We start from the raw sequence: 20,652 nt of genomic DNA on the forward strand, positions 1-20,652 counted from the left end.
TCCATCCAAGCAGGCCGCCAGGTCGTCCACGGGGTCTGACTCCATGGCTGTTGGCCCGCAGAAAGAGTAAATTCTCCAGTCCGTGGGAAAGCTCGGGAGGGAGAGAGGAGATGGGGAGGGAAACCCCTCCTCCCCAGGGCCTTTCTCCAAGTCGGCCGTGGCCCACTAAGTTGATGGTGGAGGAATGCCAGAGAGGAGGGGACAGACACCCATGCCCTTAGCAGGCAGGACACCAGCAGGGGAGCCCCCATGGCAGTGGGAAGCAGGGGAGCCCACCCCACGGGGTCAGGGGCTGGAGGGAAGCTCAGGGCTGAGATCTCAGCCAGCCCCACATGACCCCCACCCGGGAGGCCACGGACACCCTGTCCCACCACCGTCGGGGTCCTCGAGGTCCCACCTCTCACGCAGCCCACTGCCTCCCACGCTGAGCAACCCGAAGGGCGGGCGTGGCCCACACTTGCCCGCAGTCGTCCTTGCTGACCTCGCCCAGACCTCCAGCTGCGCCGGCTCACGGGTGGCCCCAGGAAGCGGAGCCGCAGAAACCACATTTTAAGGATGTGCTTTTAGTTCCCAAGCAGCCTCAAAGGCGCTGAGATCAGGAAGATCGAAACCTCCCAGCACGCATCTGAGCGGTTTTGGTTCCGTGTGTCTCTCCCGGGTCGGCCAGCAGAGCCTCCAGGCACGTCCGTCGTCCCTCCTGGCCACCCGGGTACGCGGCTTCTTGGGAGGCAGGGGCACTCCCGCAGGCCCCAGACCCCAGAGGTCACCCTCTCCAGCCAGAGCCAGTGCCTGGAGAGGAGCTGCCGTCCGCCTCCGGGACGGCGCATGTGCAGATGCTGCCACCAGGTGGCGCCCTCCGGAGCGCGGAGCCCGGCCTGCACCTGCCCGGGAGACGCGCACATTCACGGCGTGGGGGGCGGGGCGCGATGCCTACGGTGACTTTAGAGCGGAGAAAAGGAGGCACAGAGAGCGTCGGTAACTTGGCGACAGTCACGGTGGGGACCAGAGTCTACCCAGGACACAGCCCCCGAGTGATGGGGATGGAGAGCTTGGGTGTGGGCACCCGGCACAAGAGGGCAGGGACGGGGCTGGGGGGGGCACCCAGAGACGGGTGAAGGCCTGTACCAGGGGCCCGCAGCCACTGCCCGGGGAACCCAGGAGAGCCCCAGAGGGGCGGCAGGTGCTGTGGTGACCCAGAGGGCGGCCAGCCCCCCCGACCGCCCAGGGTGCCTGCACAAGGAGCTGCTGCCTGACCCGCAGTGGGGGCCTTGCTCTCCCCACCCTCCCCTGCCCCATCCCTGCCTGGGGGAGCACAGTCAGCCCTGGGGGAGCACAGCAAGGTCAGCAGGCCTCAATACCCAGCTTGGCAGGAGAGGGGACGGACCCAGTGGGGCTACCCCAAGCCCTCTCCTGGACGGAGGATGGGCAGCTCCGGGCTGTCCTGGCCTCTGAGCCCCTGGCAGGCCTGCTCCCCTCCCTGGGTGTGCCCAGGCCCGTCCCCACGGGCACCAGGGGGCCAGCATGGGGCTCGCACGCCTTCTGCTCCCACCGCTTCTTCCCACCCCCCGTGTTCCTCCAAGCCCCCTGCCCTCAACCCTCAGGCCTGCTGAGGATTCGGGGGGAATGGGGGGCAGCTGTGCCAGGGGAGCGTGGTGGGCACTGGGGACTGGGCAGTGCTCTAGGGGGGCGTTGGAGGATGGGTTGTGCTCTGGGGGGTGCAGGTTGTGCTGGGGGGGACAGGGACCATGCCAGAACGTGGACCCTGGAGTCCACGGAGAGCAAGGGTAAGCGGACACCTGTGCTCCTGCTGGGAGCCTGGGGCCGGCGGCTTTAATTTCTTCTCATTCACTGGCACCTGGCAAACTCCCCTTCCCTCACCGAGTCCCACCTTACGGACAAACAGAGGCCCAGAGAGGGTCCAGGATTGCTCAGGTCTGATGGCTAGAAGGAGTGGAGATGGAGATTTTACTGTCTGTGGTTCTACAAGGGACTGCGGTTCCAGCCATGAGGCCTGTCGCCCCCATAGGACATCCTGTAGCTCCCGGCCCACCCTGAGAGGCTGTGGGCAGGGGTGGGGCACGGGGCAGGGCTTGCAGACACCTCTGCTGGGGGCGGGTGGACACACAGGTGGGCGGATGGATGAGGGCTTGGTCTCAGCTCTCCTGCACCCCTTGGATTCTGCATTTCTCTGTCTCACCGACCCCTCCCCCCACATGGAAGTGAAACCATGAGGTGTTTGTCTTCCTCTGGCTCATCTCAGCACAATGTCCTCCCAGTTTATCCGCGTTATAACATGGGCCAGAATTCCTTCCTTCTTAAAGGCGAGTGACCTTCCCTTGCGTGCACGTCACACTTCCTTTACTTCCATCCACCAACGGGCACGTCGGTGTGTCCGAGTCTTGGCTACTGTGAACCATGCTGCAGTGAAGGGTGCCGCAGACCTCGCTGTGAGAGGGAGGAGTTTCCCTCCCTGCAGGTGCACACCCAGAAGAGGACCCGGGGTCGTAGGGCCGTCCTGGGCTTGCCAGGCCGCACCGGTTTGCATCCCCACCAGCCACACACCTGAGCCCGTCTCCTGCACACCCTCTCCAGCACGTGTCGTCTCTTGGCTTTTGGACGGCGGCCGTCCCGACAGGTGTGAGGCGACCGCCGCTCCTGACTTCTTTAAAGATTTTATTCATTTGACAGAGACGCAGCGAGAGCAGGAACACGAGCAGGGGGAGGGGCAGAGGGGGAAGCAGACTCCCCGCCGAGCAGGGAGCCCAATGCGGGGCTCGATCCTAGGACCCCGGGATCACGACCCGAGCCGAAGGCAGTCGCCCGACGACGGAGCCCCCCCGGGCACCCCATCTGCTCTTGAATTTCCTCACTGTTTTTGGACCAGGGGCCCTGAAGTTTCCTTTCGCAGAGGTCCCGCGAATTTGGAAGCTGGTCCCGAGTCTATGCCCCCATCGGTGCGGGGACCCTCCACGTCTGCCCTCTGCCCTTCTCCCCTGTCGCTGGCCTCCAAGGACACCTCACTGGCACGCCTCTGCCCCCCAGCATCTGAAGGACGCCGTCGGCGACGGCATGTCTGGCAGTCACGGTGGCTGCCCAGGGTGGTGCTCCTGGGCTCTTGGCCGCCATCCTGCACCTGGGGGGGGCAGGGCCTCGTCCACATCGTGGGTCCCCCTTGCCAATCTAGCCTGATGGGAGCAGGGGCCCGTCAGCGGCTGGGCGCCGTGGCATGCTGCTGTTGCTTCCCTACTCTACAGGCCCACTTGGAGCGTGTCCGATCTTGCAAGAGGTGAACAAAATACCACCTCCAAGCCCTAAACAAGAGATTCCTGAGTCAGCCAGTCCTGCCGTGGTCCTGTGTCCTGTGCTGATCCTGAGTCCTAGCCTGATTCTGAATTCTGTCCTGATCCTGACTCTTTTCCTAGTCTTGGGTCCTGTTCTGACCTTGAGTCCTGTTCTTCCCAGAGGTGACAGGCAGGATGGGACTGACCGTTCCAGAGTATTTCCCTGGACTCCATCCCCCTGTGCCTTCTGTGGACACTCCCTGGGCTTTCACGGTCAGGGCAGCACCAGGGGCGACATCAGGAACGTGATGAGACAGTGCAGGGGGTTGAACCGTGTCCTCCTGGAACTTCAGAATACGCCCTTATTGGGAAATCGGGTCTTTGCAGGCGGAGCCAAGCTGAGGTTGTCCCGGACAAGGTGACGACCTAATTGAAGGCCGGTGTCCTTGTGAGAGCAAAGAGGAGAGGTGAGGTGCAGACACACGGGGAGAAAGGCCACGTGAAGAGGGGTCAGGCTCCAGCACGATGCAGGGAGCATCAAGGATGCCAGCAGCCCCAGGAGCCGGAGGAGGCAGCAACGATCCTCCCCCAGAGCCTTCAGGGAGCCCACGACCCTGCTGACTCCATCGCGGACCTCCAGCCTCAGACTGCGGGAGCGGGAATGTCTGCTGTCAAGCCTCCACCTGTGGCCGCCTGCTCTGGAGCCACAGGAGACCAGTACAGGTCGCTGAGATGAGCACGGCCTCAAAGCCAAGAGCCCTGCTCCCAACACCTTCCGCGGACACAGACACGGACGGCTTTCCTGCCTGTCAGGGAGCACAGGAGGGGAAACGGTGGACTGAAGGAAAAGTGCAAAACTGTGACAGCACTGAGGTTATTTTAAGATTAAAAACAAACAAACAAATACGATTTCCCTGGGGGAGTGGCACAACAGGGACCAGGAAGTGACCGTGTGTCCAGCATCTCACCTGACCCTGGGCAGGTGTATAAAGGGCTCCCGGCCCAGGAGGCCCCACACCTGAGCACCTGTCCTCTGCACCTGCTCTTCTGACCTGCTCCACTCTCAACCCACCAGAACCATGGGCTGCTGTGGCTGTTCCGGGGGCTGCGGCTCCGGCTGTGGGGGCTGCGGCTCCGGCTGTGGGGGCTGCGGCTCCGGCTGTGGGGGCTGCGGCTCCGGCTGTGGGGGCTGCAGCTCCGGCTGTGGGGGTTGTGGCTCCGGCTGCTGTGTCCCCATCTGCTGCTGCAAGCCCATGTGCTGCTGTGTGCCAGCCTGTTCCTGCTCCAGCTGTGGCTCCTGTGGGGGCTCCAAGGGGGGCTGTGGCTCTTGTGGGGGCTGCAAGGGGGGCTGTGGCTCCTGTGGGGGCTCCAAGGGGGGCTGTGGCTCGTGTGGGGGCTCCAAGGGGGCCTGTGGCTCCTGTGGGGGCTCCAAGGGCGGCTGTGGCTCCTGTGGCTGCTCCCAGTCCAGCTGTTGCAAACCCTGTTGCTGCTCTTCAGGCTGTGGGTCATCCTGCTTCCAGTCCAGCTGCTGTGTCCCCTGCTGTTCCCAGTCCAGCTGCTGTAAGCCCTGCTGCTCCCAGTCCTGCTGCTGTGTCCCCTGCTGCTCCCAGTCCAGCTGCTGTGTCCCCTGCTGCTCCCAGTCCAGCTGCTGTGTCCCCATCTGCTGCCAGTGCAAAATCTGAGATGCTGACCACAGACTCAGGTGAGCTCAGTGTCCCCAGGAAGACTTCCTTCCTCATTTCCGCTCTGGGCTGCTCTCAACCCAGGGACAGTTTTCTCTGAGTCCTAAGGATGGAAATGACCCTGTCATAGTCCTTGGTTTGTCCTGTGACCCCCTTTGCAGTTACTTATCAGGAGGACCTCGTCCTCCTCACCCCATCCCTCCTGGCATCCAACACCTACACCCTGAAATTTCCTCCACGAGCACTTTCCTCCGTGTCGCTGGCTCCTGGTGACCCTCACTCTTTGTCCCTTCCCGTCGTGGTCCCCACGGAGCCAGTCCTGCAGCCAGGATCAGAACTAGGGGCGCAAACTCTAGCTGAGACTCTTAGGGTCCAATTGGGTCTTCAATCCCTTTAAATAAAATGTTCTGCACCTGCCAGCCTTGTTCTCATATTGGTTCTTTCCCTAATGTCTTCGTCATTGGACTCTGCTTGTCCATAGTCTTGCACCTGCTGTGTCTCAGGCTCTCTGCTCCGCCCTAGGTGCACAGCAGAAAGGGAAACAAAGACCCTCGGCCCCAGTCCCTGCTCAGGGAGGGGGTGGCGCACTGTTCTCCAGCAAGGTTGGTGCTGTTGTTTCCACATTTCCAGGGCTGAGCACGGCGTGGAGCCGGCACACACCTGGGGGAGGCCCAGGGCGCGGGTGGCACAGCTTCACTGCTAACCCCTCCCTCTGGCGGTACGTCCTGCTCGTGGCCAGGACAGAAGCTCTGGCTGGTGCCAAGGGCTTCAATTTATACAAGACGGCGGGAGGGCAGAGGCGTCATGGCAAGGGCGCGTCCTCCGTGCTGGAAGGCGACAGCTCCCCCATGTCTCGCGGACCAGCCTTGGGTATCAGAAACGATGCATCTTTCTGCCCGGCTGTCCTCGGCCGGGCGTGCTCTGTGCAGGCCGGAGGTGCCCGCTTCATCTGGACACGATGCAGCATCTCCCTTCACTGAGAACCGCGGTCAACCAACACGTAGCCGACTTCTGAGCGTCCTGCGCTGGGCCGCACGTGAACAGTGAGAGCTGACTTATTGAGCGTCACGTGCCGAGCCGGAGGGAAATGTTTGCATACTGTGTCCCAAATGTATCATTAAAACAACAGGCAACCAGGACGTAAAGGAATTTTCCTGAAGCTACAGAGCCAGTAAGCCTGTAGCTGGCTTCTTAGCTGTGTCACTCTGTCCCCAAGGCCTGATGCTGGCCTGACTTGCTGGGGTGCTAGCGGAGGCACCCAGAGGGTGTAGATTATCTCAGACGTTCTGCAAGAGTATGACCCCCAAAGGAAAGAAAGGCCAGAGAGCTCCCGGACGTCATGGTCCTGGGTCCAGCGAGACGATGGTCAAGGAGCCCAGTTTTTGCTGTGACCTCCCCAGCAACCAAAAGGTGCCACGCAGGCCTTATCGCCGAGGAGAGGGAGCAGAGAGGTTCACAGGGCATCAACCTCATGACATGTCAGAGTGAGGAGTCACACGGGGTCATGCGCCCCAGAGTACAGGGCACCCTACAGGGCGTGGGGTCCCCAGGGCTGCTTCAGCGAGACTCGAAGGACCAAGTCACAGGCCTGATTCGGAAGAGCAGCACTTCTGCAAGTCTAAAGCTGGATGAGTTCCCGCGCAGGACGATGGACTTGAAGTCAATGTCCCCGCAACGTGACTGGCCTGACACAGAGCAAGGATGTGACTTACACATTCCCGAGTGTGATGCTTAATTTTATGTGTCTGCTTGGCTGGGCCATGGCGCCCAGATATTTTGGTCAAATGGTATTCCTGAAGCGTCCATGAGAGTGTTTTGGGATGAGATGCTATTTCAGTCTGTGGACTTTGAGTAAAGCAGGCGATGGGCCTTGGTGTGGGTGGACCTTGTCTAATCAGCTGAAGGCTCGCATAGAACAAAAGACAGACTTCCCCAAGCAACGGGGAATTCTGCCAGTGGGCAGCCTCTGGGTTCCATCAGCAATTTTGGCTCCTACTGGTTTGCCAGCAGAATGCCTTCGTGCTCGTACCCCGCTTCCCACCTGAGTCTCTGGGGCTGGTCTTCCCGCCTAGACTTCGGGCTCGTCCCACCTCCACAGCGGCATGAGCCAATTCCTTAGAATAAGCGTCTTTCTCTATCCACACATCCTGTTGGCTCCGTCGTTCTGGAGAACACTGCCCAGCACACTGCCCGGTGGCCGCAGGGATGCTGCCCGCAGACAGGTGTGGCCAGCCCGAGCCTCTTCCATGGGACACCATCCAGGACAGGGAGGCCCGAGTTCAACTAGCCCGAGCTGGGAAGGATGCCCGTCCCATGGGAAGACTCGGACACTTCCCCTCAGCAGGTGTACCTGCCTGGAGGGACCACACTGGCCTCCTGGGGTGCTCGGCCAGGGGAAGATGTCCGTGAGCTTCAGAGAGCCCGCAGGACAGGCGTCAGCCTCAACATCAAAGTCTCCGCGGGGGCGTGGGAAAGGGCAGGTCCACCGCCTCCCAGCCCTCGGTCTTCCTTGCCCTGCCCCCCGGGCGAGAGGGCGCAGCCTGGGAAGTCTGCGGAGGAGAGCAGGGGGGCGGGGAAGGGGGGCCTGCCGCCCTCACGGGGAAGACCTGGTTCTTGTGGGCTGCGCCCCAGAAACACCAGAAGACGTACAACCTGAAAAATCCTGGATCCTTAAATCTTTAAAGAAATGTAGCTGTGGGGTAATAAGCAAAATCCTTTTCCATCCTCAGCTGGACGTATTAAAGTGGGGCAGTCACAGTGAAGCAAACGCGGGTACGGAGAAGAGTGGCCGCCTGGTCCCGGACACGCGTGGGCGCTGCTGGGGACCCAAACATGTTTGCCTCTTGCTGCTGTGCACCGTGTGGAAGTGAAGCCATGGGAGACGGGGCCCCGGGAGTAGAGCTCACTGGGCTTTCCCAAGCCCTCCTAGAGCCGCCCTCCGATCAGGAACATTCCTGCACCGCAGGAGTCACTGCCTTCAGCCCCGGAGGGCCGCCCCCTGACTTTCCTAGGTGCTTGTGGGCGCTGCCCATTTGCTACTGAAGGTCAGTGCAGCCGCAGGGGGCCGCGGGTGCTCCCCAGTGACCCCCCCACGGGCTCGCGCCCCAGACTTTGGAAGGAGGACCAGAGGCAATGGCCCCACACGGTGGGCTCCTACGGGCTGCTGGCACTCCCAGGGGCAGGTGGGCTAGGACCCCCACCCACTGTCCAAAGGAGAGAGCGGGAAACGTCTCTGCTGTGAGTTTGAGGTCCGGGTGTCATAACGTGTCCCCTACCCTCCCCCTTCTCTCCCCACCAAAGGGACATCTCAGGTCCGACAGGTGAGACCCGAGGAGGAGGGGGTGCCCCCAGCTCTCAGGCACACTCACCCAGAAGGCAGCCTCGAAAACCAGGGACTGGGGGCAGGATGAGGGGTGCGGACAAAGTGTGGAGGGCGACCCGCGTTCACCGCCACGGGGCGGGGTCCAGAGCGGAGCTGAGCCGGGACAGGGAGGGAGGCACCCGTCTTGGTTCAAACACCCCAGACTCACAGTTTGTACCAGCTTTTAGTAGATTTTTATTGAACAAATGTCACTTCATTTGAGAGGACAATTGAGCTATTGCCAAAGACTGAGTGACCGTTGATATTTTCTGTTTCCCCCCGGGGGCGATCTGTGGCGCTCCGGTGATGTCCTGCTGAGGGCAGAGTCCCCGTCCCTTTATTACTAAGTGACCTTTTAAGATCACCATGAGCTCCCCAAAGGCTAGACATTTGGTGAAGAAGTTGAAGAACACAAACGTCCCTTGCAAAGGGACAGATCATGTGACACCCCCCCCCCCCAGGTCGGCTTTATCCTGCCTTCGGCGAGAACGAAAGGACGGAAGGACGGCGTTACCTTCCCCCGTGTGTCCGGACGCAGCGACTCCCGCCGGCTCCTTGGTTCTCGTGCGTGCTGCGCTTCCGACTCAGGGTCACAGAAGCGTCTGCGGCTCCGCTCCCAACGCGCCGCCCCTGCACGCGCTGCGCATTTGGGTCCGTGAGGGACGGAGCCTTCATTTCGTACAAACGTGAGGTTCTGGTCTCTGCGGTGCGGCTGCGAGCTGTTCCCCTCCCCCAGCGGGCTGCCTTTGTGTCTCCGTCGGAGCTCGGGCGACTTCAGGGGTATCCGGACCCTGCGCCCCCGCCCCACACCGCCCTGCACGGGACCGGCCAGGGCCCGTGTAGCTAACACGGCTTAAAGGCGGGGAACACCTTCCTCCCACTTCATTACCATTTTCAGAGTTGTTTTGGCTTCCCACCACACGTGTCACCAACAGACTTCATTTTGTCTTTATCCACCAGAGAGTTCTGCTAAGGTTTTTACTGGAATCCCACTAAATCTGCCCACGAGGGTGGGGCGCGTGGACACGTTGTTGGATCTTCCCGGTGTTGGATCTTCCCACCCGCACCCTCGTCCCTGCAGCCACTTTGTGGGGCGTCTTTGGTTTCCTTCATGTCACGTATAGCAGACGGATTCTGAGTGCGTTTAACTGGATTTATACCTAAATATTTCATTTGGGGAGCTATTTTTCTTAAGATTTTATTTATTTATTTGATAGACAGAGATCACAAGTAGGCAGAGAGGCAGGCAGGGAGAGAGAGGAAGCAGGCTCCCTGCTGAGCAGAGAGCCCAGTGTGGGGCTGGGTCCCAGGACCCTGAGATCATGACCTGAGCCGAAGGCAGAGCTTAACCCACTGAGCCACCCAGGCGCCCTGAGGGGAGCTATTTTTAAAAATAGATGTTATTTATTTTAAAGTAGACTTTCTTTTTTAGAGTAGTGTTTGGTTTGCAGCAAAATTGGGAGGAAAGTGGACACGTGGCCATGTACCCTTCTTCCCGCACAAGCCCCCCACTTCCCACGCCCCCACCACGAGGTATGCCTGCGAACCTGCATGGACACGGCGTCCTCACCGGAAGCCCACGGTTTGCACCAGGGTTCACTCTCTGGGTTGCATGGGGGTTTTTTTGTGGAAAAAAAAAAAAAGAGTCAAATTTTAACTCTAACTGACCGAATTGCATCCAGGAACATCTCCAAACCACGAGACGACAGGAACATGAAGAAATGCTCCTGGTAAAGCAACAAGCCTGTACCAGCCCCGGTGCTGCTGAGGGTCAGGCCGGGAGCAGCCCGTCCGCCAGGCTGGTTCTGTCTCCCACGTGGGGCTCTCATCCCGAGGGGACGGCTGGGCGTGTGCCCCCAATGCAGGGGACTCTTGGGACGTCACTGATGGGGCAACCGTTGTGGACTGGGCTGTGTGTGTCCCCCAAATTCACGTGTTGAACCCCTAACCCCATGGTCTCAGAATGTGACCTCATTTGAGAGATAATCAGGTTAAAATGGTCACCGGGGTGGCCCTGATCCCATGTGACCGGGGTCCTTATAGGAAGAGGGGATCAGGGCACAGACGCACACGAAGGGACGACCCTGTAAGGACCCGGGGGAGCATGGCCATCCACACACGAGGAGCGAGGCCTCGGGGGACCCTGCCCTGCCCGCCCTGCATCCCAGGCATCGGCCTCTGGGACCAGAGGGACAGCCCACAGTGCTGGGGCGGCCCCCATGACAGGAGCTGCCTGGCCCGCAGCATCCGCAGCGTCGAGGCCAGGACAGCACACGGGGGAGGCAGGGTAGCCCGAACGGAGGGTCTGAGGACGGGCTCCGGGACGAAAGGACAGCGGACGGTGTTCTCAGCAGAAGGCGTGGGCGGAGGGTGGTCCCCGCGCGAACGAGGGCTTGGCGGCACGTCCTGCGCCCATACGCAAAAATCCCTTCCACGCGGGTCCCGGGTTGGAACGCATAGTGTGGAAGAAAACCTTCATGGCCCAGGGTTGGGCAAAACGTCTCCGATACGGTGTCCGCAAACGGAAAACGGGAACCGGGCCGCCTCCGAACGCAGTCCGGGCTCAGAAGGCACCGCCGGGAGAAGGAGACGCCACGGGGGAGAAGACGCCTGAGAATGGACGCCTCCGCGCCCCGACAACATGAGTTCTCAACCGTCGGCAAGAAGGAAGCAACGGTATGAAAGCATGGGCTGAGGACGTAAAGGGGCCCCTCCCCAAAGGGGCCACGTGGACGGCCAGGGACGCGGAGGGGGCCCGAAGCGGCCAGTGAGGAGGGACACGCACGTGAGAGCCGCGGGAGGGGATGTGCTGCGGACTTCGCAGAGTGGCCGGAATGAAAGCGGCCCACGCCGGCTTGAGCGAGGACAGAGCCGCTGGCTGGGGCGCAGTGGGGACTGTGCCTTGCGGGATGCCCTGGGTGGATCCTTCTAGAATGAACACACACGCATCGTGACTCAGTCCTGCTCACAGACACTGATCCGAGGGGAGAAGAAGTCCATGTCCACTCAAAACCTGCGTGCAGGTGTTGATCTGTGATCACCGATGGGCAGGGGCGGTGGGACGGTCCCTCCACCTGGGGGTGGACACTTGGCGGGGCAGCCGCATGGGGACACCACTTCGTGGCACTTGCCACAGTAGGAGGGGTTCAGGGGCATTATCGAGACCGAGAGCAGACAGACTAGAAAGGGTATGGGTTGCATGATGCCATTTTGATGGTGTTTTGGAAAAAGCAAGGTTTTCGGGACAGAAAGTCATCAGTGGTTGCCAGGGCCTGGGGTGGGGGACGCCCTGGGGTGGGGGACGTCCCTGGGGTGGGGGGACGCCTTGACCACAAAATGGCACGAGGGGATTTTTTTGTGATGTGGATCTGCTCTGTATCTTGGTTCTGGTAGGAGTTCTGTGTCCATAGATGTGTCAAAACTCAAAGAACGGTGGATTTTACTGTATGTAAATCATACATTAATTTTTTTATGGAAAAAGAAGTCTGACCCCAAGACAACCCCCTGGGCCCCACCAGGATGTCTGCTTGTTGGGTGATTCTACAGGGGTACGGTGTCCCCTGCCTTATCAGTCCCCACACAGCCCTGACGGCATTACGTGAGAATCGGCCCCTGTCACCCGGCGGCCGGGTGACAAGATGAGGACACGCTTGCGGGGACAGGCATTGCCCAGTGTGGGAGGGGCCTCAACGGCATCCTCCAGGGCCCGGGAGGGCTGGCTCCTACCTGAGAGGGAGTCCGCCTCCGAGGTGGCCGCCGAGTCTGCGTCCTCGGATACATCCATCCGTGTGTCCCCGTCTCTGTTCTCAGGATCCCTCACATCCTGGTTCTCTGTCACTGGACGGGACGTAGCCGGCCGACTCTGCTGTCTCTGGGGCCCTGTGCCCTGAGCTCCCCAAACACCTGCGTCATCACACCTGCCCTGGGCTCTCCTCCAGCTCGACTTCTGCCCATCGTTCACCCGTGAAACCCTTAACAACGGGTGCCCGTCCGTGCCCCATCCAGCAACCGGAATGGGGGCGCCTCAGTCATTGCCCTCCCCGCCCCCCATCCTCTCAGACCCTCTGAGTGCCCTCCTGTGAGTCTGGGTCTTCCAGGGAACGGACCCCAGGGGGGATCCCCCCAGAGGACGTCCCCGGGGAAACGGCTGTGAGAGAGAGGGTGGGAAGGAGCCCTGGGACGAGACAGCGTGGGACGGGCGCACACCTGACGTTGAAGGAGCAGAGGGAAGGGCACCGGTGAGACCGGGCTGCGGACACAGAGGGGCCGAGCATGGTCTTCGGGGCGCGGAAGCCGGCGTCTCCGGCAGAGGAGGACGCCCGGGAAGGACCTGCCCCGCCAGACCCTCAGCAGCGTCAGGGCCAACAGGGTGAGGCTTCAAGGCGCAGCTGCCTCTGGCCGACCGCTGCCCCTTCGCGAAGCCCGCGAGCGCACGGAAGACCCAAATTCGACCCGCAGGTCATGCCGAAAGCCCGACTCTGACGCGGCGAAAGCGCATGTTTTGAAGGACGTTCTGACACAGTAGCAGGAGAGCGGCGATGAAGGACACAACATTTCCGAGGACTGAAACCCTGTGCCCTCGTGCTCGGCTCCCGGAGAACACGGATCTAGAACATTCCCCGGCATGGACAAGCACGCAGCGCTTCCGGGGCTGCAGCTGCTGACGTCCCCAGTCCAGTCTGAGGCTGAAGATGTGACGTTTGGCTCCTTCTACCCACAAAACAGCCGTTTCAAATGCTTCCATCAAATGTAGCAAGAATACGTTGAGGCCTGGAGAGTGAGGTGAGTTCACAAGAGCCGCAAAACCCCGGCTTGAACGCGCACATGACCCCGAGACGACTCGGCCATTCGGCGAAAACCCTGCCGTTGGCGACGAACCGGAAGACAAAGTCATCGTCCCAAACACCAAAACTGCTTTAACAGACAGAAGCTTGGAACTCGCAGCTCGGAGACAGGGTGGGTCGGCGGGGCGGACGCTGTGCGCCGGGCAGTTCCGAGCTCTGCCATGGGTGGGACAGAGGCGGGGAGCCGGCCCCTGTCGCCCCGCCGCATGGCGCGTCCCCGTGGGGCGTCCAGGTCACCTTGTATGACATCACATGCTCTGACCCCACACGGTCGTGCTGAGCAAGGAACGTGCGTCTTTGAACCCATAACGACGAAACATCCCTTCTCATATTTCTTTATTCAGCGCATCGGAGGGGGAGGAGTGGAACGGAAGTGGTCGCACTAACGGTGGCAGGAACGGTCAGCGGCCTTCAGGGGGCCAAGTCCCAGATCGGACGGTGGCTGGTGTCTAGGCAGAAGTGAGAGACCATGGGCATGCATGACTTAGGGATTTGCAGCGAGAGACCAGAGGCGGGAATGAGGAAACGGGGCACCAAGTAAAACAGGAACTACTAGAGACACTGAAACTAAATCAACCTCCCGACGCAGAAGACAGGGCCCCATGGCTTCACCGGCTCATGCACCGAATACGAAATAGAAATAAAACCCCTTGATGGAAATCCAGACTAGCCTCACCTTGACGCCCAGACTGACCAGGACAGTGTGGGGCAGGGAAGCGGCGAGTCCGCCGCACTCCCGGGCCCAGAGGCAAAGAAGAAAAATCACGACACACAACGCAGTGTTTTTAAAATGCGACCACAAAAGGAGCGTTTTAGATTTATTTCAGGCCTGCCAGGTTGTTTGAATATTGGGGAGAATCAAATGATGTACCTTGTGAGTGAACTTATTAAAAGTGGGAAGTCACTCAATGAAATGAAAAGGCACGGAAAATGACTCGATCGTATTCGGGACTCGCTTAATAAAATCAAGCCATTTCTGCTAAGATGCGTGCGCACAAGATGTGAGTTAGCCCCGAAGCGATGGGTAAGTAAAGAGCTTTTGGTCAGGAGCAAGGACCCCGAGTGTGCAGACCCGCTTTCCCCCAGCATATCAACGACGTCAGATTATTGAGGTTACCATGGTCACGGCAAGAGAGGAGGTCTTGGGGGCCATGAAGACCGTCAGGGGAGCCCGGGGCGTCCTGTGCGGGAGACGCCCTGGTGCGGGTGGAGAAGCGGAGAAGACACTCCCCTCGTGCTCAGGAAGTCTGGAAAGGGTTCTGCTCTGGGTCGGGTGATTAAACTGGGTGAAATCTGGAGCGACGCCCTTAAGGACAGGTGGAAATAAGTGGCCGTGGGGAGGGGCGCCGCGGGGGCGCTGGCCGCCCGCCCTGGGGGACCGTGGGCAGCTGCTGCCTGCTGTGGGCCGGTGGCAGAGGTCCACGGGGTTTGAGCCGTCTGCCCCCAAACCCGTGTTCCCGTCACTCTCTTACTCGTAGTCCATGCTTTTGCAGAATTTGCAAGGTTTCTCCTGCCCGTGGCATTACGGCAGAAATGTCAATATTAGCATATCATGGACAACAGGGAAGTTCCTTAATGTCGTAGCGGCGGTCGACAAACGCCTAGAGCAAATGTCATCCCGAACCGTGCAGCCTGGAACCGTTTATCTGCGAGGCAAGGACGGCCTCTGTTTCACAGTGGAACGGAAGTCCCAGGGAAGTAAGGAAAGCGACGCGGCGCCTGCGGATTAGAAGGGAGCGGTGGGGACTGCACGTTTGCAAGCGAGCAGACGCCGGGTCTGGGTGCGTGGGAAATGCAGAAGTTCCAAAAATATTTCCTGAAAACAAAGATCATCTTAGGAAGGACGCAGAATACGGGATCGAGCCTTTTACATCGGCAGCAGACGTCTCGAGGGGGACCATGTCACGCGGTAGCACGTACAATGGCATAAAAGTCCAATATCTGGACACAAATCTGACAAATTCTGTGGAAGACCTCCATGCGGGAGACTAGAGTGTCCTGGGGAGAGCGTCCAAAGGGCTCGAGTGGGGTGGCCGGGCGACTCGGGCTGGGGCGGGCTCCTGGGCGGGCTCCTCGCTTAACGGAGTCGGTTGAGCGTCCGACTTGGTTTCGGCTCAGATCTTGCTTTCGGGGTCGTGGGATGGAGCCTGCGTCAGGCTCTACGCTCAGCTGGGAGCCTGCTTGACTCTCTCCGTCTGCACGTCCCCTGCCTTCTCTCTTGAATAAATACATAAACAAATCAATCTTTTTTTTTTAAAGGACTTAAATGCATGAGACTTGATGACACGCTTCCAGATTTGAAAAACCCAGGCTTATAAAAATGTCAGTTCCTCCCAAATGTGTCTCTGGACTTGATCAGAATCCCAGTGTGGTTCCCCCCCCGCTTGATAAGCTGATTCTACAATTCCGGGACTACGAGAAGCAGAATCGTCAGGAAGTTCTGCAGACGTCCGCTATAGGAGCCCCGGGGATTGTGGACTCACGACGAAGCTACGGTAATTCGGGTTCCAAGGTCCCAGCGCAGCCCGGAGACGGTCCCCGGCAAGAGGGACACCTGCTAGGTGGCAAGCACCAAGGAGTGGCTCTCCAAACCTGGGAGGGAGCGGTGAACGGGGAGGGCGGGCAGCAGCAGGGGTGGGGGTCCCTGGGGGGCTGGTCTCCGCGACGATGAGACTGGGTTAGAAGCCTACGTGGAGGTGGAGCGTCCAGGCAGGAGAGCCTGGCAAGGCTTGGGGAGACGGGGCCCGACCCCCTTCCCCACACCCGGGCCTGGACGTGTCCTGCATCTGCTGGTCCATGCGCCCTGTCGTGTCCTTCCGTCACAGAAGCTGGTACGTGCCAAGTGCACGCTTTCCCAGAGTCCCGTGAGCGTCTCCCGGGCCCCACGGCTTGTCGCCGTCAGGCTTCTGCCCACCCCGTGCCCCCATCTGAGCCGGGGTCTCTGGTCTGTGAGAGCAGGAGGGGAGCTGAGAGCGCATGGTGAAGAGAGCTTGTGGGTTCGGTGTCCAGAGAAGAGGGTCAGGCTGGGGAAGCACAACACCCCCTCAGCACACACTATCACACGCGCACATACACACCTGTGCACACGTGTGCTCACCCTCACGCACATGGCCTGTCTCGGCCTTTAGACACACTTTCCATTCAGCCACTTGGTCTCGACCCTTTGAAGCTGGACAGTGGGCTGGAGGTCACGAGGTCAGTGGCAGGCCCGTCAGGGCAGCATGGGGGAGGGGGAGGGCAGGGAAAGGTGCCCCCAAAGACGCAGGAACTAGGGCCACGTGGAGGACAGGAAGCTCACTCGTTCCTACAAGTATTTTCTAAGCAGACACTGCCGGCCCAACGTTGAGCAAAACTGAATGAAAGCAGAGAGGGGAGTTGTGGGGAGGGGGTGGGGCGGGGGGAGGGCACAGGAAGGTCTGGAAGCTCAGGGGGGAGCCCCGAGGGGCAAAGACACAGACCTGGAAGCCAGAGACCGAGGCCGGACCCCGTGCCCGCCCGCCTGCTGGGGTGAGGGGCCACCAGACCCTGCCACAGACACCCCCCAAGCGAGGACCAGCCCCTCTCCTGAGCCCAAGGGTTGGGGAGACGGCACCTCCGGGCTTCGGCCCTGCACTGCCTGCGAGGCCACTGGGCCGTTTTGGCAACAAGAGGCCCAAAGCCTTGCTGGGTGGGGCGCGGCCCAGGGAAAAGCCAGCAGAGGCCTCCTTCCCGGGGGTGCATTTCCTCCAGGGACCATCCCAGGGGGTCAGCCCGCCGGCGGTGGCAAAGGCTTAGGGAAAACAAGCAAAGAACATTTTACCTCTATGTTCCCGGCCCCACCAGGCATAATAAAGCCCCCAGGACCGCAGGGTAGGGCCTAGGTTCACGGGGTCACCAGCTTCCCAGGTGTCCTCCGCATGGCATTCTGACCCTACATCCTCCAGAAAGCTGCTGGTCAGTGACGGAAACCCACCTGGGCGTGACCTTGGAGGCTCTGGAAGACCCCCGCCCCAGCCACCCTCCTGGAAGGCCTCTGGAAGGCTCCCTGCTCCCCTCCACGGGGTGACCACATGTAACTCCATGCAGGGGTCCCAGTTCCGCACCCCCTAACCTGCCGCTGCCTGGGGTCAGGGGTCATGCCATGGTATTCCCTCCTCACCCCTCCTCCTGGGCTTCTGGGTCAGGCCAGGGGCTGGAGTCCTGCCCACTCACCTACGCACCACCCTACCACCCAGGTCCTCTCACCTGGGAACCATGTCTCCAGACCGGATCTGCTGCACCCGGGACCCCTGCCGGACTGGCCCTCACAGAAACACCAGCCTCTGTGCAGCCTGACTCGGCGCTCGGAGCTGTGGACCCACCAGGACTCAAGTCCCAGAAGCCCGGCCTTTTGGGGATTGTCCGGCACCCTCCCGTCCTCACCGGAGGCTCAGCCTGCTGTCCTGGGGGAAGGGGTGACTCTCCTGTTGTCTGGACGCCGCCAGACAGGGCCCCATCTGCACCCTCTGAACTCGACACCCGGGACCTCATGACCGCCGTGGTCACCAGGCCTGCTCCCAGTGGCTCTCCGTCACCAGCAACCCCGAGCTCGGCATCCCAGGCTTGGCACCCCCCTGCCTCTCTTCTCCCTTCATGGACACTCACTGCTACGTCCCCATCCCTCCAAGCACAGCTCTCGGCCCCTTCCTTGCTTCCTCCCCCAACACAGGCCCCTCAACCCAGCTGGCACCTCTGGCCTTTCCATCCTCAGCGCCCCACACTCTCAGCTTTCCCCGGGGATGCCCGTCTTCCTGCCAGCCGTCCTGCAAGTGGCGGTGTTCCTCGGGCTCCGCGCCGGCTGGCACTACTCAGGCCGCCGGGGCTCCCCGCAGAGCCTCCAAACCCATGGCTTCAGCCCAGATGGCTTTTCTGCTCCCACAGGGCCCTCCTGGGGTCCCCATATTAATGTACAGTCTGACCTGCAGGGATCCCCCCATCTCCTCCCTGCCCGCCTCACCTGCACACCTAGCCTGTCCCCAGAATCCCTCAACCTCGCCTCTGAGACATAGTAAAGACCCTCTCCCAGCACCCCCAGCCCTGGCCCACACGCCATGGGCCGTGCACCCTGCCTTGTCCCCCCCAAGAGGTCCTGATGCTCCCAAAGCACCATCCTCAAAACCCACAAATCACGCCTGATTCCCACCCTGCTGAGCACGCCCGTAGGCAGGGGGTCAGGTCTGCAGACCGCCCTCTTTCCCGCTCGGCACCTGAGCTGCCTGGAGCACCACCTGGTTCCCCGGACCAGCCCGACCCCGTGCCACGGGGGCCTATCCCCTCCGGGGGGAGGCACTGCTTTTCTTTGTTCTAACTTACGGCCAGATGGGCAGCTGTGTTCGTGCTGCCTAACCCTCCGGGGGGCTCATCTTTGGGGCTCCCTCTGCCAACGCCCAGCTCAGTCTGCTGGCCTCATGGGCAGAAGACTGCCAGGTCACGGAGCAAAGCTTCCTCGGCAGAGTCAGCCCTGGGGGCCTGGACCACCAGGCAGCGCCAGAGTGGGGTTCCCAAAGCCATCAACCCCCCGTGCCCTCTCGGCTGTGGGACAGAGGCTGGGCTGGGGCCAGACAGGTACTTTATTGACAGTTCACAGACACAGAGCTCGAGCGGGGTCACAGCTCGGAGGGGTGGGGTCAGGGAAGACAGAGTGAATCCCCAGAGGCTGGCAGCACCCCCCAAACTGGGAAGCTCCCACAGAAGCCCTTCTTGCTAGGTGTCAAGTCAGAGGGGCCCCAGGAGTCTTGGGGGGGCACAGAAGGCCAGGGAGGGCAGCCAGTGGAAGCCAGGGTGCAGCCACACAGACCCCAGACACGGGCAGAGGCGGAGGGTCAGGAGGCAGAGAGTGTGGGCTGGCCCCGAGCTCCCGCCCTCGTAGTGCGCAGAGATTCTGACGGCCTCGATGCCCAGGTCACAGCTTTAGGGGGGCTCCAGGGCACGTGCCCTGAACTGCCCCAACCACACAGCATCCCGTGTCATGGCAGGCGTGACAACGAACATGTCTCAGTGCTTTGTCTCCACGGCCAGCGGGGCCCGGCGGGGCCCTAGTAGTCGGAGAGTGGGTACCGCAGGAAGATGAGGACAAGGATGATGCAGGATGCCGCCAGGGCGGAGCTGGTGATGTTGAACAGTCGGGCCGTCTTGGCGTCTTCCACTGCTCCGTTCAGGTCGTTGAGAAGCTTCTTGTCCCGGACCTGAGGCCAGAGGGAGGAGGTGAGGCCAGTGGCCAGAGAGAAGGAAAAGGCTAGTACCGGGGACTTTTGTGCAAAGGGCACACAGGAATTCCTTATATTTCTTTTTGCAACTTTTCGGTAGGTCTGAAATTATTTAAAATATAATGGGATTGTCAACAATGCTCTATGACTTGACTGAGTGTTGCTGAGAGTGCATCTGAAGTGTTCTTACCACCAAAAACCTACAGACCTCAAAAACAGTAATTGCGTGTGGTGATGGACGTGCTAACGAGCCGCCTTGCTGCAGTCATCATGCAGCAGGTGCGCGTGTCGTATCGCCACGCCGTAGACATCATCGGACTCACGCAGTGCCACATATCAGCTGTATCTCAATAAAGCTGGAATCCATAAGTGAACACATAAGATACAGAAGGAAGCTGGTCTCAGAGTTTTATGATCAGACAATGGAGGATGTAAGTGTGCTCTATTCTGAACGAGGCCCCTAATCTAAAATTAATAGGGATTACCTGAAAATAGGCGCTACGCACAGACAGAATAAGTGGTAGTCCCTACAGTCTCTAGGAAGGGATGTTAAGATACAGGGAGTAAGCTGGAGCCCAGGAAGTCCTGGGAAGACAGTGACTGTGGGCAGAGCTGGACCCACTTCCAAGATTCTCTGGTTAGGAAGAGACGTTCCTGAAGAGGAGGCCACCCTCACCCAGGATAAATCTTAGGATTTCCTTTTCTTCGGCACTTTTTTCTTCCACAAAGTCCAAAGAAGTGTAGCTGGGTATGTGGATGGATGAGAAGGAGGGGGAATAGAAAAAAAATAGTGCATGGATTTCATGGATGGAGGAGATGACTTAAGGGGTAAAGAGTGCAAGTGAGCAAGGATGAGTGTGAAGACAGGTACATGATGATGGATGCGCATGGCTCAGCTAGAGGAGCAGAAGGGATGGCAGAGGGTGGGGAGGATGAGTGGGTGTATTGATGTGTTAGGTCAGAGGATGGACGGATGGATGGCTGACAGGTAGAGCTGGTAAGTAAGATGGAGAAAGTTACTTAGAAGTTGAGGTTAGATTAATAGTTAAGTGCATTGATATGTAAAATGGTGGGATGAGATGGGGAGAAGTAGGGAAGGGAGGAGGAAGCATAATGAACTTATATAAACACAAATGAATGGAGGGTTTGGTGATTATATGGTTGGGTTGAAGACAATAAAAGATGGTGGATTGATATATAAGGGATTGTGGGTGGATGGATGGACGGACGGACGGGTGGGTGGCTGGGTGGATGATTCGA

The 20,652-nt window shown here is 60.1% G+C and overlaps 1 protein-coding gene across 1 annotated transcript in view; it reads right to left on the bottom strand.

Annotated features, from left to right (window-relative positions):
- Nucleotides 1–18,738: 18,738 nt before the first annotated feature.
- Nucleotides 18,739–20,652, bottom strand: part of LOC111149477 (interferon induced transmembrane protein 10) — a 7,187-nt gene continuing 5,273 nt past the window's right edge. Inside the window, exon 4 of the mRNA XM_022506570.1 lies at nucleotides 18,739–19,371. Within this exon, the coding sequence (XP_022362278.1) occupies nucleotides 19,222–19,371 (150 nt within the window). The 3' untranslated portion in view covers nucleotides 18,739–19,221. The remainder of the gene's footprint in view (nucleotides 19,372–20,652) is intronic.

The sequence above is a fragment of the Enhydra lutris genome, unplaced genomic scaffold, assembly GCF_002288905.1.
Source record: "Enhydra lutris kenyoni isolate GAN:26980312 unplaced genomic scaffold, ASM228890v2 scaffoldscaffold22, whole genome shotgun sequence".
Taxonomy (NCBI): Eukaryota; Metazoa; Chordata; class Mammalia; order Carnivora; family Mustelidae; genus Enhydra; species Enhydra lutris.